This window comes from Pinus tabuliformis, chromosome 2_2, assembly GCF_031772625.1.
Source record: "Pinus tabuliformis cultivar Carrire ecotype Pingquan chromosome 2_2, CPIR1, whole genome shotgun sequence".
NCBI classification, from domain to species: Eukaryota; Viridiplantae; Streptophyta; class Pinopsida; order Pinales; family Pinaceae; genus Pinus; species Pinus tabuliformis.
The window spans coordinates 1,096,200,028-1,096,222,134 of record NC_142300.1 but is presented as its reverse complement, the minus strand read 5'-3'; the positions used below and the strand labels follow the sequence as shown (position 1 = coordinate 1,096,222,134).

Genomic DNA, 22,107 nt, shown 5'->3' with positions numbered 1-22,107 from the left:
AGAGGCAGTTGTGCCTGTCAAGTTCATAGTCTGCTAAATTAGATAATCAAAAATAAAGCAAGTTGTCTCCACGCAGGGAGCAGTCCAAAACTATACACTAGCAGTGTTCAAAAAAGAAGCCATTGCTCTACGCAGAGAGCCATATATATGCTGTTAAAATCAAAAGTATAGTGCTGTACTGAACTAGACATAGTGAAATATATACAGGCTATTGACAACAAAAAACAAGAAAAAGTCTGTAATGGGCTTTTATAGCCCATCATCCATATGATCATCAAAGGGTCTGTGATAATGCTGATAGTATGATCCATCGATTTCTTCTTGTATCAGCCAGTTATCTCCTTGTCTGTGCGCTGCCTCTTTGGAGAGTTGATCAGCGATGGTGGTTTGCTCCCTGTAGATGTGACGACAAACAAATGATTCAAAGGAAGTAGTCAGTCTCTTTGCCTCATCTAATATGTGTCTCAACGTAAATGCATGACAATGAGATGCATCAGTCAGCCAATTGCATACTATTTTAGAGTCTCCAAACAGCTGGAGATGTCTGCATTGTTTTTGAATGGCAAAGTATATGATGTGCTTAGCAGTGCACAGTTCAGCATAGTTATTTGTGCCTCTGCCTAAATTAATTTGAATTTTATAGCAGTGTGATTCGTTGAGATAAAGAATTGCTCCTCCTCCGCAACCCACTTCTTGCGCCGAGCCATCAAAAAAAGCCCATGGTTTCGATTTGTCAATATTCATCTGTCTAATGATGCGAACAGGGCCTGAGGTTTCATCATCTGGTATCATGTTATAATCAGCAATAGTATGGTGAAGGATTGTGGGCCAATGAGGGGCTCTAAGATTAAAGATAGCCTGATTCCGGGCAATCCAAACTGCCCAGCAGGCAAGCAGCGGGATATTGATGGATTTCCCCGAGTGGTTAAGATTCCAGTTCTCCCATGCATCCATTATGTTATTGCCTTGCCAATTTTTCAAATGCGGGAGGTGAGTGATGAGGGCATGCCAAAACTGTATTGTAATGCTACAGTTCAAGAATAGATGAACAGTACTTTCTTCCTCCTCATGGCAAAGATGACAACGGAAAGGTCCATGAAAGGATCTCTTCATAAGATTGGTGCCCGTTGGTACTTTATCAAACAGAATATTCCACATAAGCAATCGAGTGCGGGGGGCTGACTTGAGCTTCCATAATGCTTTCCATGAGGGGTGGATATTCTGAGGTTTGTGTGGCTCCATGAGTTTTAGATAGCCAAGCTTCGGGACGTATGCTCCATGTTTAGCAAAGGCCCATATGATTTCATCAGGTCCTTCAGTGAGCCTGATATGGGCTTGTGTGAGCGCGTCCGTGTACTCTGTCCATTCGTTATGCCACTGTGCCGGAATATCTAATGCTTGCGCACTGGTCCAGGCCTGATGAAGGAAGGAGGAGTTTGCTTGGTCTCCGATATGCATGATATTGATGATACCTCTGTCGTTAAGATGCCTGATGAGTCCGGCTGATAGTCTATGAGTGTTTCCACATCCGACCCATGGGTCCTGACCTATGCGGACCGCATTGCCTGCCTTAATGCGCCAAGTTAATCCTTCTCGTAACAGAGGTAAGGTACCAATGACAGCTTTCCAAATGATGGATATGTGATGATTTGTTCCATGATGAGTGCAAATCCAATCCAGCACATTCAGGGGCTTGATGTATTTTGTATATGCTACCCGAGTCCAAAGTCCATCTGTGGTAAGGAGCTGCCACCCAAGTTTGGTAGCTAGTGCCCTGGAGAAAAGGTCGAGCCTCTTGATACCCCATCCCCCCCAGCACTTGGGTTTAGCGATGGTGTCCCATTTGACCCATGCAAATAGTCTACCTGGCTGATGGCCCTTCCATAGGAATCTGCTGCAAATATGTTGTAATCTGTTCAGTATTCCCTTGGGTATCCAGGTGAGATCCATCCAGTAGACTGGCGTGGCTTCAATCACTGCTTTAATGAGAATCAATCTGCCAGCACGGGAGAGATATCGATGATACCATACTTGGAGTCTCTTTTCCACCTTAGCTATGAGCCATAACCAGTCAGCAATTCTGTAGCCATTAGGTTTCAGTCTGAAACCAAGATACTTTATACCATCCGACAGGGTCAGGTTGATAAAGGGGAATCGCTGGATAGCATAAGCTGTTTCATGTATAGAGCAGCCAATAGTGGTGATGGTGGATTTATTATCATTAATCTTCATACCTGTAGCTTGCTGAAAGAGAAGAATGGAGTTATGGAGGGTAGTGGAATCCCCAATACTGCCATTCAAAAAAATCAGGATATCATCAACAAATAATAGATGGGTGAGGTAGAAATTATCCGCAAGTTTAATGCCAGATAAGTGATGTCTGTCACGGGCAGATGAGATAACTCTACTTAAACCTTCCATAATAAGTAAAAACAGCAGAGGAGAGAGGGGACAACCCTGTCTGAGTCCTCTCTCAGAAGTAAAGAACGAGGTAGCTTCCCCATTAAGTAATACACTGTAGGATACATCAGTGATGCAGCTCATAGTCCATTTGATGAAGTCATAGGGGAACCCCAGATGAGTGAGCAGCAGCCTTAAGTATAACCAGTTAGTTCTGTCAAAAGCCTTGGACAAATCCACTTTAAGGATCATTCCTTTTTGTTTTTTGATCTGTAGGGTGTGCATGAGTTCTTGGGCAGTGGCAATAGCCTCGTGGATCTGTCTGTGGTGAAGGAAAGCAAATTGTTCGGCGGATATGTGATGCGAAAGAATAGGCTTGAGGCGATTAGCAATGGTCTTGGCTATGATCTTGTAGAGGCAGTTGCAGAGGGATATGGGACGGAAGTCATCAAAGGTGCTCGGGGCATTAGATTTGGGGATGAGAGCGATGAAGGTGGATTTAATGGCAGAGGATATTCTGCCTCTTCTTCTGCTGTCTTCTACTATCTCCAGAAGGTCATTACCCAGGAGTTCAAAGAACGCAAGGTAAAATTCAATGGTCCATCCATCAGGTCCAGGGCTTTTATCTTTTTTGAACCATTTCAGTGTAGCCTCCAATTCTGCCATGGTCACTTCCTTCTGTAGTTCCTCAGATTCTTCCTGTTCAATGTATCTAGGGAAGAGCTCGGCCACTCTCATGATTTCCAAGATATTAGCTTCTACAGGAGCTTTATAAATGCCTCTAAAGTGCTCAGTGGCCAGCCTGGCCAGGTTCCGCTGTGAGGTAACAGGATTCCCTTGATCGTTCTTTAACTCCCAGATAGTATTGATAACTTTCCGGCCATTTGCAAACTTGTGATAAAATTTAGTATTAGCATCCCCTTCGGTGAGCCAAATAGCTCTGCTTCTAAGTCTCCAGCTTTCTTCCCTTTCTCTCAGGATTTGAGAGCGTTTTGTAATAAGAGAGGTGTAATTCTCCTTGCTTTCAGGGGAGAGGAAAGTCCCATTTGACGATTCTTCAAATTCGGCAATGACCCTTTCAGCCTCTTTTAATGTCTGATTATCTTGTATGCGCTTTTGATGTGCCCAGTTCTTGGTAATCTGCTTGAGTTCTGTAAGTTTCCTGACAAAACCCACTGAGATGTCCTCTCCTTCTCTGATGATATTGGATTGCCAATAATTATGGACCAATTGGATGTAAGAGGGATCCTGGAGCCAAGAGGCATTAAACTTGAAAGGGCTTTTGATTTTGTGGGAGTGGTCTTCAGCTTCTAAGAAAATAGGCCGATGATCTGAGATGCCTCCCGTTCCAACCCATTGACGAACTCTGGGGAGGTTATTAAACAAAGATTCCTTGATAAGAAATCTATCGAGTCTCCTTGCAAGGCTTTGATCTCCACTTCTGTTATTTGACCATGTATATTGAATTCTAGCAGACGGTATATCCACCCATTGATGATCCTCTAGTAGGCTGGACATAGTATCTGTTAGGGTATCGACCTGAGCAAAGTGCCCCCATGACTCACTGAATCCGAGTGAGAAGTTGAGATCCCCTCCAAGAATAATGTTGTCTGCTTGGAAGAGTTCGGATTCAAGTAAGGACCGCCAATAGTTGGCACGGTCAGCGCAAGGGCCATAGACATTGATAATTCTAATGTCCCTTTCTGCAGAATGTGCACTAATGTCAAGTCCAATGAAACCTCTTCCTCCAAATATGTTCCTGACCTCCGCAACTCTGTTATTGACCCCAATGGCCAAGCCCCCTGATCGTCCGGACGCATCCAGTGCATGGAAGGTCCAGGAAGGTAGCCAGGCAGTGAGGGTATGGATGAGGGGTTCGGCTTGACAGAGAGTTTCTTGTAGAAATATAAAATCCATCTGTGATGATAAGAGCAGTCTCTTAAGCGCTAGTTTTTTGGCTAAACTAGCAAACCCCCGGCAATTGAAGGAGAGAAACTTCATGAGGGGAAGGGGGATGGGCCATCCTTCGCTCTAAGGGCCCTGAAAATAGTCTGCTGTCGCCCGAGGGCAACTTCTTCATCAGCAGTGTGCCTTGCCTTGGTAATGCGAGAGGGTCTACCACGGGAGTTCTTGAGGGTCAAGGGAATGTTAGCCAGGTCGAGGCCAACAGCATCCGGTCCTCTGTCCTTCGTGCGGGGTCGGAGAGAATAACGGGGGGAGGACTGAGACGAAAGAAAGGATAGGGTTTCCAGAGTCGAAGTGATCCGCGATGGAGGGGCCACAGGTGAAGGGAATGGTAGGGAGCAGATGAGAGAAGTGTGTGTGTAACTCAGGGGAGGTGAAGCAGAGGATAAATTAGCAGGGATAGATGCAGAGCCTAAATAATTATGAGATGAGATGCCCAATGACATGCATGAAGGAGGAGATGACGGAGAAGGGATAGAAGACTTACCCGTATGCTCCAAGCCTGCTTGATCAGTCGATGGCTGCACAGGTGCTGGCGATGCAGGAAGTGGATCAGAGGGATCCATAGCAATGTCTGCTGTCTCAGTGTTGCTCCGAGGTTCCTCCACATTCTGAGTGCGATCCTGATCCCCATTGGGCTGGATAGGTTGCATCTCAGGGGGATTGTCCTGTGGCTGAGAGACTGCTTCTTCCTTGTCAGTCGTCATCGCTTTCCTGAGGAGCGGGCAATCTCTATATAAGTGGCCTACTTTATGGCACCTGCGGCAGCGATATGGGACGCCTTCATAATCTATGATCTGCTTGCGCTCTGTATCCCTCCACTGAATGGTAATATATTCCAGCAGTCCTCCTCTTGTGTCCAGGTTGATGAGAATCCTGGCATAGGCCATCATACCCGTCTGCTGATAGGATTTGTCGTAGCCCATGTATGTACCGATGGCATTGCCTATTCTCTTGAATATGTCTTCTGACCAGTACTGGAGTGGGAGCCCTGGGAGCCTTATCCATACCGGTCTGATGCCTATCTGCTCTGTCTCTGGGTCAAATAAAGGAGACCATCTCTTCAGTAGCACCGGGGCATGGTCAAAGTGCCAGTAGGAAGACAGAACCCAGTTGGTATGATCAGCACGAGCGAATCTCAGTGCGAACCAGCCCCGCACGAAGGTCTGCACAAAGGGGATATCCACCAAATGGTGGCCCCAAACTTCGGCTGCCCAAGTCTTCAAGCGTGCTGCCGAGTAACTTCGACCCCTGATGCGCCCGACCAAAACACGATCAGCAAAATCCATAGCCTCACCCCAGCGAATGTCCTCTTCCAATCTGAGAAAGACGTCGTCCTCTTTGGATTTGAAGCACTTGTATTTCCGTTTAGGGCCCCGTGGAGGGGGATTGCTCTGGGGACGACCAGAGGGAGGGGAATTAGCTTGCAGCGGTGCCGGGAATCGGGGTGAAGAGGAGGGTCCGCAAATGCCAGAAACGGAGGGGTGGCCTGAGAGCGGAGGTACGGAAGTAAAGCAACCAGAAGTATGACCGAAGGAACCCGGGATGCCGGCGGAGGGGCAGGGGAAAGAGGGGTTTTGTTGAGGGAGGGGTAAGGAGCCCGCTGCCGGGGGAAAGGAACCGGGGTTAGGGTTAATGCAACCTGAGACAAACCCTAGGGTTGCCGGAGAATGAGGGGGGGTGGAAAGAGCAGGCCAAGTCGGTGGATCATCCGGGAGGACCACAGGGTTTGGCGGATGCTGGTCACCAAACGGAATCGGAGCAAATTGATCGGAGAAACCCGTGCTGTACATACCTCCGGAAGTGTCAAAAGGGGTGCGCCAGATGGAGACCCCTTCCAATGGGTCAGCGGAATAATCAACGGCCTCAATGTCCTCCATTGCCAGCTGCTTCTCGGATCTGCGAACACCTCGGAACGGAGAGTAAACCGGGGAAAACGACAGTTTGCAGTTCAGTAACGGACCGTGCAAGCTGTTCAAAGTCCGTCACAGTAGATCGCCGGATGTCGCGGTTCAGTGCTCTGCTCCCCGTGAAAGCTACCAGCGAGTAAACGGCAGGTTCTCCGCGGTTAGTGTGAGCCGGTGACAGTGTATGGCGGGCGCGTAATGGAGGGCATCGAGCAGTTACTGCAGACTGTCGAAACCCTAACCAAAGCCTTCCCGTGACCTAGCTCGCTCGGTCCATACAACGTTAAATTTTATTTAAACAATAATTATATATTTTAAAATTTACGCATATATTTTTTTAATGATTTTTTTTTAATAAGAAAAAATAAATGTTAAAAAAAATAATAATATAATAATTATTAAAAAAAAAATTATTTTTAAAAAATCCATAAAAAATAAAAAAAATAAAAAAATAATTTTTTTTTTTTTTTTGATAATTTTTTAAAATTTTTAAATTCAAAACTAAAAATTTTAATTCGTTTAAAACAAATTAAATTTTTTTTTATGATTTTTTTTAAGTAAAAAAAATAAATTTGTTTGAAAATAATAATAATTTTTTTTAATAAAAACAAATTGTTTAAAATAAAAGGTTTAAATGTTAAAAAAAAAAAATTGGTTTTTTTTTTTATATTTTAATTTTTTTGGTTTTTTTTAAATAATTTTAATATTTTTTTATTTTATTTTTTAATAATTTGAGTTAATTTTTGTTTTTTTTAAATATTAATTTTACTAGTTTTTTATTTTTTTTCGTTATTATTATTATTATTTTTAATTTTTTTTTTCCTAGTTTTTGCTAATGTTTTTTTTTTTAATTTCTCTATTTTTTACTTAATTTTATATTTATATATATTTTTTTCAAATTCTTTTATGATTTATGAGATAATTTTTTTTAACATTTTTTATTTTTCATTTTTGTCTTTTTATATATATTTTTATATATGTTTTTTAGAGACAATTATTTCATGTGGATTGAAAATTTAATTAACTATGTATAAATATGTAGAATATCAAAAATGCAAAATATCGACTTTTTTCTTTAAATATGCAAAACAATAAAAACATGACTACGAAAAAAAATAAAAATAAAAATAAAAACAAGAAAATATTAAGAAGAAGACCACTTCCAAAGTTATTAAATTTACAAAATAATTATTTACATTTCATACATTATAAAATTAAAAGTAAAAAGAATGCATTTTAAAAAAAGGCCATGGTGTATAATTACCACTTTTTTAAATCAACATCAAAATGACTACCATTCTAAAACACAATGTACATAAAAAAATTTATAGTGCCAAAAACTATGCTCTAAAAAAAACATGTGTGTTCTGCATCACCCATTTTCAAAATCAGGTCACTTTTTTGCTATCTCTACAAAACGGGTAACAGTGTCAGTTCCCATTTCAAAGTTTGTATTGTTGCGGGTTTTCCTCTCAAAGAGTTAGAGGTTTTGGCCTTGGCAGAGAGCCAACATCTTGTGTTTTTGTCTCTTTTGTTTTAGTAACTATTTGATGAAGTAAGAAAAGACACACTAATAATAACAAGAGAAGATTGTGTTAATAAGAAAAAGTAAAAAGTACCTCACAAATAGTTATCATTGTCAGAGGAATCTTATTAACCTAATTGCCCTAGATTCTTCAACAAATGGTAACATTCTATTTTAAATAGATGAATCTTCTTCTTTGACCCCTTAAACTTTTTGATTCCTCCTTTCTTCTTGACATGAGTAGAGTAGGCATTAGAAATTTCTTCATTTTCTTGTTTACCTTCTACGAAGGAAATATGAGCTTCTTCTTGTATACATGCAAACCACATTTCTTCATATGATGAAGAGTTCTTCCAACTATTAATTCTTGCTGCAAATGAATTCCAAGATTTTGGCAGTCCTAGAAGGGCAACAATTACAAGTTCCTTTCCGGGAAGTATTTCATCAATTGCTTGAAGTTCATCATTTATATGAGCAATTATTACAAAATAGGAAGACATTGTGTCATCCTTTGTCATCTTAACTGCTCAAAGCCCATTCTTCAGACTAGCTACTTGCCCAATATTTTGTATTGTGAACAATTTTGATAGAGCAACATGCATGTTTATTGAAGAGTCTAGAGTAGATATGTAAGGAATCAAGTTTCCTTTGATGCCATCTACAATTAAGTTCATGGCAAGAATATTAGTTTCCTTGTGTTTCTCCTTTCCAACATCATCTTAGGGATGCTTGACTTTTCAATGTACAAAATTCCATACCTTATTCTTTGCAAGGATGAGGTCCATCCTTTTTTTCCATGCTCTATAGTCAGATGTTGCCTGAATCTTGTTCTCAGATTTCATTAATGAGGCCATAGGTTAACTTTCTTGATGAGGACTAGCTATCTTTAGTTAACTTTCAAGACTTCCTTCCTTCTATCAAATGGACTTTTCTTCTCCTTATGATCTTCCTTGAAAACTACTCTTGAATCCTTTCTTATTGACCTTCTAGCTACCTTTTCCTTCTTCTTCTTTACCTTTGCTCTGATACCATGTTAGAAAAACAAAAAGGCGGAAAGATTTTCTTTTCTTGATAGTTACTTGTGTTGAAGAATCTTAGGGCATGTATATTAAAGTGATTCTTCTTTTAACATGATAACAATTTCTGAAGCCTTTAAACAATTTATCTTTACTTTATTATTAGCATGTGTTTGTTAACTTCATCAAACTACTATAAAAAACAAAAGGAGACAAGAACACAAAATTTGGCTCTCTGCCAGGGCCAAAACCTCTCCCTCTTGGAGAGGAAAACCCATGCGTAAATTCTTCTTATGGAGATTCCATTGACGAATACCAAGACCATGACCCTTGACACATTCTGCCTCTCCAAGACCAAGACATCAATCCCTTATTCTGCCAATGTTGAGATCACCATCATCACTGCTACCAAGTGTATGACAACACCCTACTGCTGCATCTTCACTTGTTGTTCCTTTCACTGAGATCATCATTGATGTACATTCACATTAGTGCCACTGAGATCAAATTTGTGAGATCATCTTTTATACCACCATTCAGAGAGTTATATCGAGATCGGGACTCATGATCCTATAACTATCATAAGATTGTATATCACAGAGATCATTCCTTGATATTAATATATACAGTGATCATATGTTGCATCTAACTTGAATGTTAATATCATTACAGATTTGAATGTCGAGATGATATATGAAAAGATCTTCTACATAGTGATGCTAAGAATGTAGCCCTACTTCATTGTTGTTCATTATTTCGAGACTGCTATAGGAATATCACCCAGATCTACTGCATTAATGATATGTTGAGACTGAAGTTATGCTTGGAGAGAATGCTGAGGTTACTAGAGGCAAATCCAAACCCTTATCCGAGGTTGCTTCTGAGATTGAATACCCTTCATTGTAATGTCGAGGTTGTCATGATTATGCCGAGAATGTATACCGAGACAGTGACTACGATAATAGACATATATATATATATATATATATATCGAGATTGTTATAGCAATTGTAGGATCACTGTTATCACTGCGGTTAGTTATTATGTCAATACTGTACCTCCAAAAGAGCAGAGATATCTTTATGTTGAGACTATCTATCCATCTAAGGTTCCTTCTGTTCTATCCAACCGAGATCTAGCTTGATTGCACCTTATACCCATCTGAGGTGCAGTCAAGCCCTTCACCAAGAATGCCTGCAGCTCTGCTCCTTCTAGTATATGTGAAATTTCAGAGAGAATTTGCGAGTTGTGTCCATGGCAATTGTGGATACCCTAGACTGGTATTTATAGTAGTTTGTGCTCCTATTTGAACCGACGTGTACTTGTGAACTGACATGACTTTCATTTGAGCCGACATGTCATTTAAACCAATGTGGAAAAAGTCGAAATCAGGATTAAATCGATAAGGGTCCAAAAGTTGAAAAACTCGTTAAAGTCGGGAGTTTTTTTAAAAGGTCAGCAAAAAGTCGGCAAAATTAAAAAAAAAAGACAAAAATATTCATTTTATTTTTATTTTTTTTAACATCTAGAGTATCCACAACATCAAATAAATGCATTTTCACATAAACATGTAAAGAAAGCTAATATATAATATGTATATGAAGTCTAGTGCTACATCACATATCAAAATAGTGAATCAACTCCTGAATCTTGAGTCTTGTCTGAGTCTCAACTCTCAAGAGTCAAAATATCAACAAAAAATATAATAAATGTATATCATGAGTCATCTAAAAGTCATAAAGTAATCAGTCACTGAGATCCTCTTCCCCTTTTACAGGAATAGGGAATGCCTTTGCCTTTTCCTCTAGAGGAAGAAGGCCCAACCCTTGGAAATACAAATGGAGTCAGTCGTCCTCTAGAAGCCGATAAAAGAGGTGGCCTCTGTCCTATGCTTTTCTTGCCCATCCTAGATGGTGTCACCTCCACCTCATCATCCTCATCCAACTCTGCCTCTTGACCCTGATGTTGGCTCCTCCTCCTCTACCTCTGGCTCTCCCTCCCCTACAACTGCTACCTCCTCTAGATCCGCACCTAACCAATCCGGGATCGAGTTCATGGTCGGCCTCTTAGTCTCGACCCTCCATGCAGCAGTGGTATCAATATTGTCCAAGGAGATGGCTTCCACATCAGGAGGTGTATGAAGTTGTCTCACCCACAATCGAAGATTGTAGTGGACGTAGAACATATCATTGAGGCATTGGACTCCAATCTGTATTACGGTCATAGATTGTAAATTAGTACTTAGAATATTTTAATATTAAAAATAATCAAATGAATTCAAAAAAAATAATTTGAATTTTTTTTACCTGTTGCGCTTTTTGCTGTGTATTTTTTCAAATACACTCTAGTTGCGCTCACACACAAAGGAACTGCATGTTTGGCTGAGCACTCGAACGACAAGCTTTTGGATATGGGGTACTATGCCACCATAGCTTGTCCACCAAGCATCTACAAGTTAAAAGAAAATGAGAAACATAAAAAAAAAAAACATTGAAATTCTAAACTTGAACGTTTGAAACAAACTGAAGCTTACCTAGCATTTTGGTCATCCTATTCTTAATAGCCATGGTAAAACCAAATGTGCCACCTCCCATCCTATATACCTCCATTTATTTAGAAATATCTTCACGTTCTTGCTCAGATGACACCATTATCTTGAGACAAGTGAAGAATCCATCTATCACCTCGGCATCAAATAGGAAACCAAAGGCGTAAGCAAATGCGGGGTTGAGGTAGATACCTGCAGAATGAATGGGGCGATGAAGGGTATTGTTCCATCGCTATCAATCACTCTCCATATGACTTGTTGTTTCTCTAACCCCTTGTCTCCCTTATCTTCATAATAAGCACGAATGGCTTGTTTGGCCCTATCCATGGCCTCATACAAGTAGCCCATTGCGGGCTTGTCTCCATCAACCAACCAAAGAACCCTTATCAAAGGTTCAGAAATGGCACACACCTCCTCTACTCTTGCCCAAAAGCTCTAATCATATGAAACTAGTGTGCATATGCCCTCTCTCTTTGGTTTGCGACTAATAAATAAAGCATGCCAATCCAGTGAAATAAACATGCTCTTCACATCCCACATAGAATTCAACAGAGACTGAAGAGATATGAAAATAGTGGCAGATCGTGTAATGGCAGGACACACTAACTCTTTTTTTTGGTGAATTTTCTCATCAAGCTAAACACATATGCATGATTATATATAAATTTTGTTATGCTCCTGGATGATTCAACAATATCCCTCACAATAGGAATCTTACCTATATCCTCCAACATCAAGTCAATGCATTGAGTAGCACAAGGTGTCCAAAACAAGTTAGGATACCTCTCCATAAGAAACTTGCCAGCTGCAACATAATTTGCAGCATTATCCGTTATGACTTGGACAACATTGCTTGGGTCTACTTCCTGAATGAAGATGTCCAACAACTCACATAATGTACGTGCATCTTTAATGTGTGCAGATGCGTCAACAGATTTCATAAACATTGTCCCCTTGGGACAAATAACCAAGAAGTTAAGAAGGGTCCTACCCTTATGGTCAGTCCAACCATATGACATGATTGTGCATCCAATTTGTTCCCATGATGTCCTAAACTCCTCCAATCTAGAAGTGCAATCAGTGTTTTCATCTTGAAGAAGAGGCCCTCTCAATTCCGCAAAGGTGGGGGCTTTGTACCCCGGGCCAACGACAGCAACAACATCAAACATAGGTTGGTAGAATGGGTTTGTCTTGGAAACATTGAAAGGAGCATCACTCCATAGAAGACACTTACTGACCAATCTGTCAACTTTTGTCTTTTCCTTTTTTTTAAGTGTTGATTTGATGTCAGGTTGTGCACCAAGTGTGGTTCTAGGAACAGAAAAAGATGAGATAGATGAGGGGTTGGGACATATGGGTGAGGAAGGTGATGTTGAAGAAGCACTGCCACTCTCAATTCCCCCCGCTCTTGAGGCCCCTACAAGTTGGAATTTTAATGCTTCCCTGGTGTCTTTTCCATCCTCTTTATCCATCAACGATTGAATGGCCTGTCGGATGATTTCGGAGATGTATTTGGGCAAAGGTCAACATTTTAACCTGGAATTTTCCCCAAATGGAATTTTAATCTGTTGATACTTCTTGACATATGTTTGCCACACAACTTGCAAGTCAAATACATCCTATTGATCCCCCCAGATTCAGGTATAGTATCAAGTTCACCATATTCTCACATAACATCCAAAAGCCTTGGCATTTTGTTTTAAACTTTGAACTTGAATTTAAACCTAGGCACACAAAAAAATTGAAACAAATTAAAAATTTCCCGTCACATAAGAAGCAAACATAAATGCAATAGTTGGTTTTAGATTTTAAATGCCTTTTCTCAGTCACTTGAAAACACTCAGATTCAGTAAACAAGGGTTTGAATTTTTGTCATTTTATTATTGAAAGTTGAAGTTTTGCTTCAATCTAGATTCTAAACAATGTTTCCCTTTCAAAATTCTAGGCAAAAATAAGATATAAACAAACTAATAGAATTATATAGAATTATAGAAAGATTTAAGAATCCATTTGTGTAAAAAAACTAAGAGAGATTAAAATGCATACTTGGTAGCAACAATTCGACACTTTGAATCTCTCACGTTGAGCAATGGACAAATCTCCAAATCCCCACCACAAAACTAACAAATCTTCTCCTCTAGGGCAATGGCAAATAGCTATGAATCTCCGCAACGCCGAATGGGAGAAAAAACAACAGCAAATGATATTATTTTCAGCCTCTTTATCTGCGGCTTGGGAGGACGACCGACTTTTTGGGCCGACTCCCAATAAAATCGGGCATAAAAAGATTTAATCACGATTTTGGGAACTAAAAAAATCTGCAAAAAATCGGCCGATTAAATCGTTTTGCTGAAAAAATCGCCATTTTGGGATTTAATCCCCAATTTTTGGATACTTTTTCCACATTGATTTAAACATATTTAATTCAATATTTGAAGCCGACAATGATGATCTCTATTTCATTTTTCTTGCAGTATTCTTGATCATGCCAATGGAAAAAAGTTCTTGGTCTTGGAGGGCTTCTTTGACTTAAATACATTTTACATAAGCTCTTAAAGAGCTCCTTTACACATGACATGACTCTTTGACATAATAATAAAATCCTAAACACATCAAGAAGAAGTCTTTTGACCTATGACACATCTTGCTCATGAAACCCATGTAGCAAGGAATACAAAAATAATTTATTCTCTTATGTTACATCATTTACAAAGATCATGTTATTGTGAAGACCAAACCTAGTTACATTTTCTTCAACACTCCCTCTTAACTAGGGAGGTATTCATAATGGTACTTGGTCGTTCTCAATCTGAAGAATTTCTCATAAGAAGAATCGGATTTGCAATCCATCTATTATAGCATCATTTCAAACAACATTGTTTTTATATAGCAAGGCATTGACTAACAACTCCATCTCTCACTTATATCAAAGCACAATGTTGGCGAGACCAATGACTGATAGACACACATCATCATTGTCTCTCTTAGGGTCATCCCCACCCGGAGTATGCCCTACTAGGACTATTCTCATCTTGGGTTCCCAACCCTCAAGAATATCGGTCATCTTCCTCAGAGTGTCGGATGCCAAATGATTCCACAATCCTCCATTCTTTCTTCCAAACTGAAGACAAGAATGTCGTGTCTAACTCTCCCTCTTAACCAAGGATGAGTTCCAAGTTTCTTTTTACTCAGAAACTTGCTCGAGTTCCTTTACTCATAGGAACCTCCCAAAGCTCCCTCTTACATAGGGACTCTATCATCAATACTTTATAGGGTCTTCTAGTTGACTGACGATCCACGATCTCGATGTCATCAATTTCTTCACGTGTAGGGTTCAGCCATCCATCACTTTCCTCTATCATGGCATTCCTTCTTTCCCAGAAAGTGTCCTCCTTGGATTTACATCCTGGACTTCCTTCATAAGCTCATATGTCTCCACTTTTCTTTAACAGTGATTGCTCTGGATCACATAGTTGTGACATCCTTCACAACTCTCATTTCCATGATCTTGCACACATACCTAGACTTTTCCAAGAGGTCATACAACAAAAATAAATCACATATTACCTTTTGGTGACGGTCTTCTTTCAGTGACATTTTCTTGTAGGCATCAATCATCCTGCATCTATGTTGACACATCTCCCAATGATATATGTTGTCAAGGGTCCTCATATTTTCAAACATCCATCAAAGTCTACTCGTCATTCCGGGAGGTTTCCTGGTCAAGTCTTCCTGGTCCTCTAGATGTTGACTGCCTTCGTCATGGTTGCATTTCTTACTATCTCTTTCATCCTCATGTCTTTTATTCCCAGGAACTCTCATAGTTCTTCAATGGTCATCAACTACCTCATAATACATTAAGAGGGCATATTATGCTGATTTCATCTACTTTGACTTTATGCATCCTTTCAGAGGGGGAGACCTTTTTCTTCTTGATCAAGCTTGATCCATTTTATTTGCAACCACAGAACATGACATCACAATATCAAATACAAATATGATTATAATCATACATACCTTGGTTTTCTTTAGGCGTGTTTCTGCAGCTTCCTTGATTGAACAGTTCTTCAATCCCTTGATCTGCTTCATTCTTCATGTCATTAAACCACCATCTAATGAGATCCAAGAGTTGGAATTTCTGCTGAAACATTTGCTACCTTTCCAGACTTGGAGATCCTCTGCTGAAATCTCTATCAGAGATCCTTCAGGATCTAGTATATCCCCATCTGGAAAATGTTTCCTTTGACTTGGATGAACTCTTCCTCTCCTTCAATGTACAACGAGATTCCCAAGAGCTATGTTCTTCATGATTTCATACGAGCTCTTGCTTCCATGATGCCATAATGCATTTTACTATGATCATATCTGCAAGGACTTCTAATAGGATCCTTTTGAGAGGGACACCATCTCATTCATAATGGAGATTTATTACTCCCTCTTTCACTGATCCTTTCTTCAGCTTCCTCCATCCTTCCAGCGATATGAGTTCCTCTTCTAGAATATTGTTTTGTCTTATCAACCTTCCCTTTACTTATCTGCACTTATATGTGACACATCACTTTGCCTTTCTCTATCTGACATAGAGACCATAGACTGTTGATCGAGGTAACTTTCTTGTTTATGGACATTTGTCACCTTGCTTATTAATGATGATCATATATTCATCATTTTTCTAGATCTCTTAATTGAGACCTCTTGAAGATGTTCCTTCATTTCTTCTGTACTTCATTTCAGAGAGTATATCCTCTAGTACTTCTTGAATTCTACCTATGTCTCCTTTCTTGTTTCATAGAACCCTACTAGTTCTTATGACTTCAAAGGAGACCTTGATGTTCTGACTTCTCTAAGGATAATGACAATCCTCCTTATTCTATGCAAGAACCTCCATACAACATATAGATCTTCTTGCAATGAAGTCATTTAAAAAATAATTAATGAAAAATACTTACTTGAGATGTGAAGATAAAATCTTCACCTTGATCATGTTGGAGTAGGTGTGTTGATGCTTCCTTTGGTTGAGATCTGTGATAGGCAGACTGCCTTCCTTCCCTTCGAGCCATCTTCATTGATATATCAACAAATTGCTGATATAATTGGGTAGAATACAACATCGACTTGTGATTGCAAGTGTATTGCCATTGATATCCAAAAACCCTTGCTATTATAAACTGCTTCCTAGGCTTTCAAGAAGGTGTAGGCTTCAAATTTAAGATCCTCCAGGCTGCCTTGATCTTGAGGCAATTAGATGATGATTACTTGAGAAAAAGTCTCTTTATGATATAGACAATAACCCTTGTTACTGTTGTTGTAGGCTGATCCTTTGATCTAGGGTTTAGATCTTTCTTGCTTTGATGCTATGCTTCAAAACTTGATCCATGCATGTCTCTTTTCTTCCCTTTTCCTTGACTGTTGAACCTACCTCTGATACCATGTTGAAGAATCTTAGGGCATGCATATTAAAGTGATTCTTCTTTTAACATGATAACAATTTGTGAAGTCTTTAAACAATTTATCTTTACTTTATTATTAGCATGTGTTTGTTAACTTCATCAAACTGCTATCAAAAACAAAAGGAGACAAGAACACAAAATTTGGCTCTCTGCCAAGGCCAAAACCTCTCCCTCTTGGAGAGGAAACCCCATGCGTAAATTCTTCTTATAGAGATTCCATTGATGAATACCAAGACCATGACCCTTGACACATTCTGCCTCTCCAAGACCAAGACATCAATCCCTTATTCTGCCAATGTTGAGATCATCATCATCACTGCTACCAGGCTTATGTCAACACCCTACTGTTGCATCTTCACTTGTTCCTTTCGTTGAGATCATCATTGATGTACATTCACATCAGTGCCACTGAGATCAAATTTGTGAGATCATATTTTATATCACCATTCAGAGAGTTATATCGAGATCAGGACCCATGATCCTATAACTATCATAAGACTATATATCACAGAGATCATTCCTTGATATCAATATATACAGTGATCATATGTTGTGTCTAACTTGAATGTTAATATCATTACAGATCTGAATTCCAAGATGCTATATGAAAAGATCTTCTACATAGTGATGCTAAGAATGTATCCCTACATCACTGTTGTTCATTATGCCGAGACTACTACAGGAATATCACCTAGATCTACTCCATCAATGATATGTCGAGACTGAATTTATGCTTGGAGATAATGCTAAGGTTACTAGAGGCAGATCCAAACCCTTATCCAAGGCTGCTTCTGAGATTGAATACCCTTCACTGTAATGTTGAGGTTATCATGATTATGCCGAGAATGTATACCAAGACAGTGACTAAGATAATAGATATATATATGTATGTCGAGATTGTCATATCAACTGTAGGATCATTGTTGTTGTTGCAGCTAGTAATTATGTCAATACTATACCTCCGAAAGAGTAGAGATATATTTATGCTGAGACTATCTATCCATCTGAGGTTCCTTTTGTTCTATCCAACCGAGATCTAGCTTGACTGCACCTTATTCCCATCCGAGGTGCAGTCAAGCCCCTCATTGAAAATGCCTGCGGCTCTGCTCCTTCTAGTATATGTGAAATTTCAGAGAGAATTTGCGAGTTCTGTGCATGGCAATTGCGAATACCCTAGATGGGTATTTATTATAGTTTTTGCTCCTATTTGAGCCGAAGTGTACTTGTGAACTGACATGACTTTCGTTTGAGCCAACATGTCATTTAAACATATTTAATTCAATATTTGAAACCGACAATGATGATCTCTATTTCGTTTTTGTTAAAATTGGCAAATAGGGCCAAAATCCATGTGGCTCAACTTATTTATGGCAGCTGATATTTTTGTTGGATCCCTCTCGTCGAGAGGTGTAGGATTGATCTAAAAATCATCCAATTCCGATAAGTAATTATGGAGATATGAATTTATTTTGATTATGGAATTATTATCAAGCCGACCAACAACTTGAGTAGGCTCAAAAGCCCAATAGACATGCCTATTCATCATCTACGTTTTTAGTATAAATATAGAGGACTTGAAATCATTTGAGATACATATCCTCTTCATGTGTTCTCCTCCTCTCCACGTCTTGGGTTTTTGGAGAAGGAGGGACACCAAGAATATACGTTGGATGATGCCCTAAACACAGTATATACGCTGTAATGGAGACATCAAGCCGCAGTAAGGGAAGGAATTTATATGCCATCAAGACGCAGTAAGGGAAGGAATAAATACAGTCTCCGCAGGCAATGGAGACACATACGCAGGTCATGAAGATCCGCAGGCAAATGAAGATAGAGACATCTTCACGCAGTGATAGGAAACATATCAACGCAGTCATAAAGGGTAGGCGCAATGATGTGAAGGAAGTTGTAATGTCCCTTAATAATAAATAATAAATAATAATAATAATAAAAGTAATAAATAATATAATATAATATTAAAATACAGGAAAATAAATAATGAACAATAAATAATAAATAATATAGTAAATAAATAATAAATAATAATTAAATAATAAATAACAATACTAAAGCTCTAAATAAATATAAATAAAAATAAAACAAGAAAGCAGTACAAATCAGTAAAGCTATCAAAAAGTAAAAACAAAAGAATAAAACAAAAAAGCAATAAAGTTGCATGTTGACACATGGAGTGTGTGCATGTGATTCCCCTTCCAAGGTTTGCTCTATTTAATAGATGGTGAGGAAGATGAGAGGCATTCCATCATCCATTCTCTTGGGAGAATAGTGTTGTGAGACAAAAGATTCCCTAAAAGTAGTACGTTGATTGAGGACTCGGGGTGGTCAGTTGTAGCAAGATTTTGTGCAACTGAGCCTATGGTTGAGTGGAGAGTCGTCCCCAAGACTTTGTTGCAGTTAGCAGAAGAATTCAACTAGCATTCCCTAGGTAAGTTGTCTTTACTCGTATCTTTTGAAATTTAATGTTAATTAGTTGATAAATTATGTGTTGATTATAAATCGTATGATTAATCTAATTAATTACATGTTTTTATTTCGGAGTTGTTACATATGGTATCAGAGCGAGTTTCAACTCTGTTTGACCTCAAGATAAAATTTTAGAGAAAAATACTAAATTTTTTAATTTAGTTAAACTAAATTTGAAAGAAATAAATACAAACTTTACTTTTCTTTTTCTTACCATAATTATTATGTAAATTATTAAAAGATAAATAAATAAATACTATTTATTAAATTATTATAAACTTTAAAGTTATTATTTCCAAACAATTGTATAAATAAGTAGTTGGCTTAAGGACAAGATGGTGGCGTCGCCGTCACCAGGGCCAACTTGGAAGGAGACGCATTAACGGTTTTGGATAATTTCTTGGTGTTTGTTTCTCCTGGGCCCGCCTCTCGTATGAAAGCCCACTGTCCGCAAGGTTCCCCCACTGACGTGTAATTTATGCTTTCTTTTATTTGTAAATTTTCACGAACATGGATGCTCTCTTTTGGCGCATGGTACAATCTTACAAACCCGGGGTCGTGTAAATGACTGCATTAATGAACGCAGCGTGGAAACTTTCAATGCATTTATTTCCCTGTAGTAAATTGTGTACGTAGTGTTCCAAATTTTAATATTATAAAATCACATCATATTTAGAAAAGAGAATTTGACACTCACGTTGTATATCAAAAAAAGGTTTTATAATTTTCTTTTTTTGAATACAGTAAAATTTATCATATTTTATGTGGTGGATAGGACATTTATCATTTGTTGAGGTGTTAAAGCATAATTTAAGTGTTTTTATTTAGTTATAAGTTTGTTTCTTTTAATGTAAGTTAAGAGTCAAGATTTAAAGATGAAGATGAGGAAGAGTGGAGGTTAATTTTTTAAGGATTATTTATACTTTTTTTTGTTTTTGTTATTTGATAGTTTCTTTTTAGTGATGTAGATTTTTGAATATTAGTTGTGAATAATAAATATGAAGATTATTTGAAATTTATTTTTTTTTGAGTTTATTTTAACTGTTGTGGTGAACTAATTAGGAGTGCTTCTTTAGCAGATACTTTTATGGAGCATCTAAATCATGTTTTATTGTTTAAACTTTATAATACATCTAAATCGTACACTATGATTTCAGTTTAGTTTAATTAACTGTTATGATGTTGAGTATAATGTTACATGAGGTTTCGTGATATAATGGTAGGAGGATAATGATGCACATGTGGTTCTTATAGTGATGATGTGTCCTTATGATGATGATGATATGCATAGGCATTATGATGTTATTCGAGGTATATTGACATATTCATTTACTACATGATGATAAGTATTTAATGTTGAATACTCATGATGGATATGATATGCATAACGTGTCATAGGAATTATGATGCTATAATATGAGGTTTATTGACATGTGGTTCATTTATTATGTGAAGTCATGATATGTCTTTGATGAAAATATGTTGATGTTATAACTTATGATGGTATTTCATGAGGTGAAGCATGTGATAGTTGCATACAAATTTAAGACATGCATGAGCATGCAGTTCGTTATTATTCATAATGTTGCGATTAACAAGGATGAATGTTCTCATGATGACATCCAAGACTTGGCATGTGGATTATTTTCTATGATACTATGATGGTATAGCTAATGCATTGGTTGCATGTTGAGGTGTGATGATTGACAAGACACTACAAATGGGCCGAGAGGGCCAGTTTATTTGATGATCTCATGCGAGCCCATACGCACGAGGGAGAATAAGTAACACCATATGGGCTAGGGACAAACTCAATCAACACTACATATGTCAGTGGTTCCTTTGTCTTGTGTAGCTCTTGATGAATATCTCTTGAAGGGCTATGGGACCATCTTGAGGAGGCCAAGTGCCTGATGTTCTAGGCTAGGTGCCTGTTATTGGATTGGGATGCCGAAGTCTGGTGGGGGTGTAAGGACTTCGATATCTGGGGTTGTGCGCTGTAATGAGTTGTGGAGGGAGTGGGCCAACCTTGTGAAATGCCTTAAGTCATTGAGTACCGTACCAGATGCCTGCCTTGGGGTAGATGAGGTCTGAGTCGGGTGCGAGCCTTAGGGCCAACCTTGGATTAGGATACAGACCGGGGAGGCTTATGCCTGGTTCCAAAAGTGGGAAAAAGGACAGAGATTCATTGGGATTTCCCAAGTGTTGTGAAACTTTCGATGCCTGTTGATTATACTAGTTCTCCAGAGGGTGTAGGCAACATGAAGTAATAAATAACAAAATAAAATATTAAATAATTCAACTTAACATCGGGACGAAGTTCCTTAAAGTGGGGGAGTATGTAATGTCCCTTAATAATAAAAATAATAAATAATAAATAATATAATATTAAAATACAGAAAAATAAATAATAAACAATAAATTAAAAAATAGTAATAGTAAATAAATAATAAATAATAATAAATAACAATATTAAAGTTCTAAATAAATAGAAATAGAAATAAAACAAAAAAGCAGTACAAATCAATAAAGCTATCAAAAAGTAAAAATAAAAGAATAAAACAAGAAAGCGATAAAGTTACATGTTGACACATGGAGTGTGTGCATGTGGTTCCCCTTCCAAGGTTTGCTCTATTTAATAGATGGTGAGAAAGATGAGACGCATTCCATCATCCATTTTCTTGGGAGAATAGTGTTGTGAGACAAAGGATTCCTTGGCAGTAGTACGTTGAGTGAGGGCTCGGGGGTGGCTAGTTGTAGCAAGATTTTGTGCAACTAAGCCTACGGTTGGGTGGAGAGTCGTCCCCAA

At 38.5% G+C, this 22,107-nt stretch overlaps 1 protein-coding gene across 1 annotated transcript; it reads right to left on the bottom strand.

The window, feature by feature from the left end:
* Positions 1-249: 249 nt before the first annotated feature.
* On the bottom strand, positions 250-4,317 carry LOC149197219 (uncharacterized). The gene is made up of 2 exons (XM_089408608.1): positions 3,038-4,317; positions 250-2,290 (listed from the first exon to the last, which is right to left on the bottom strand). The coding sequence occupies exons 1-2, from the start codon at positions 4,315-4,317 to the stop codon at positions 250-252; spliced, it is 3,321 nt and encodes a 1,106-aa protein (XP_089264734.1).
* Positions 4,318-22,107: the final 17,790 nt, after the last annotated feature.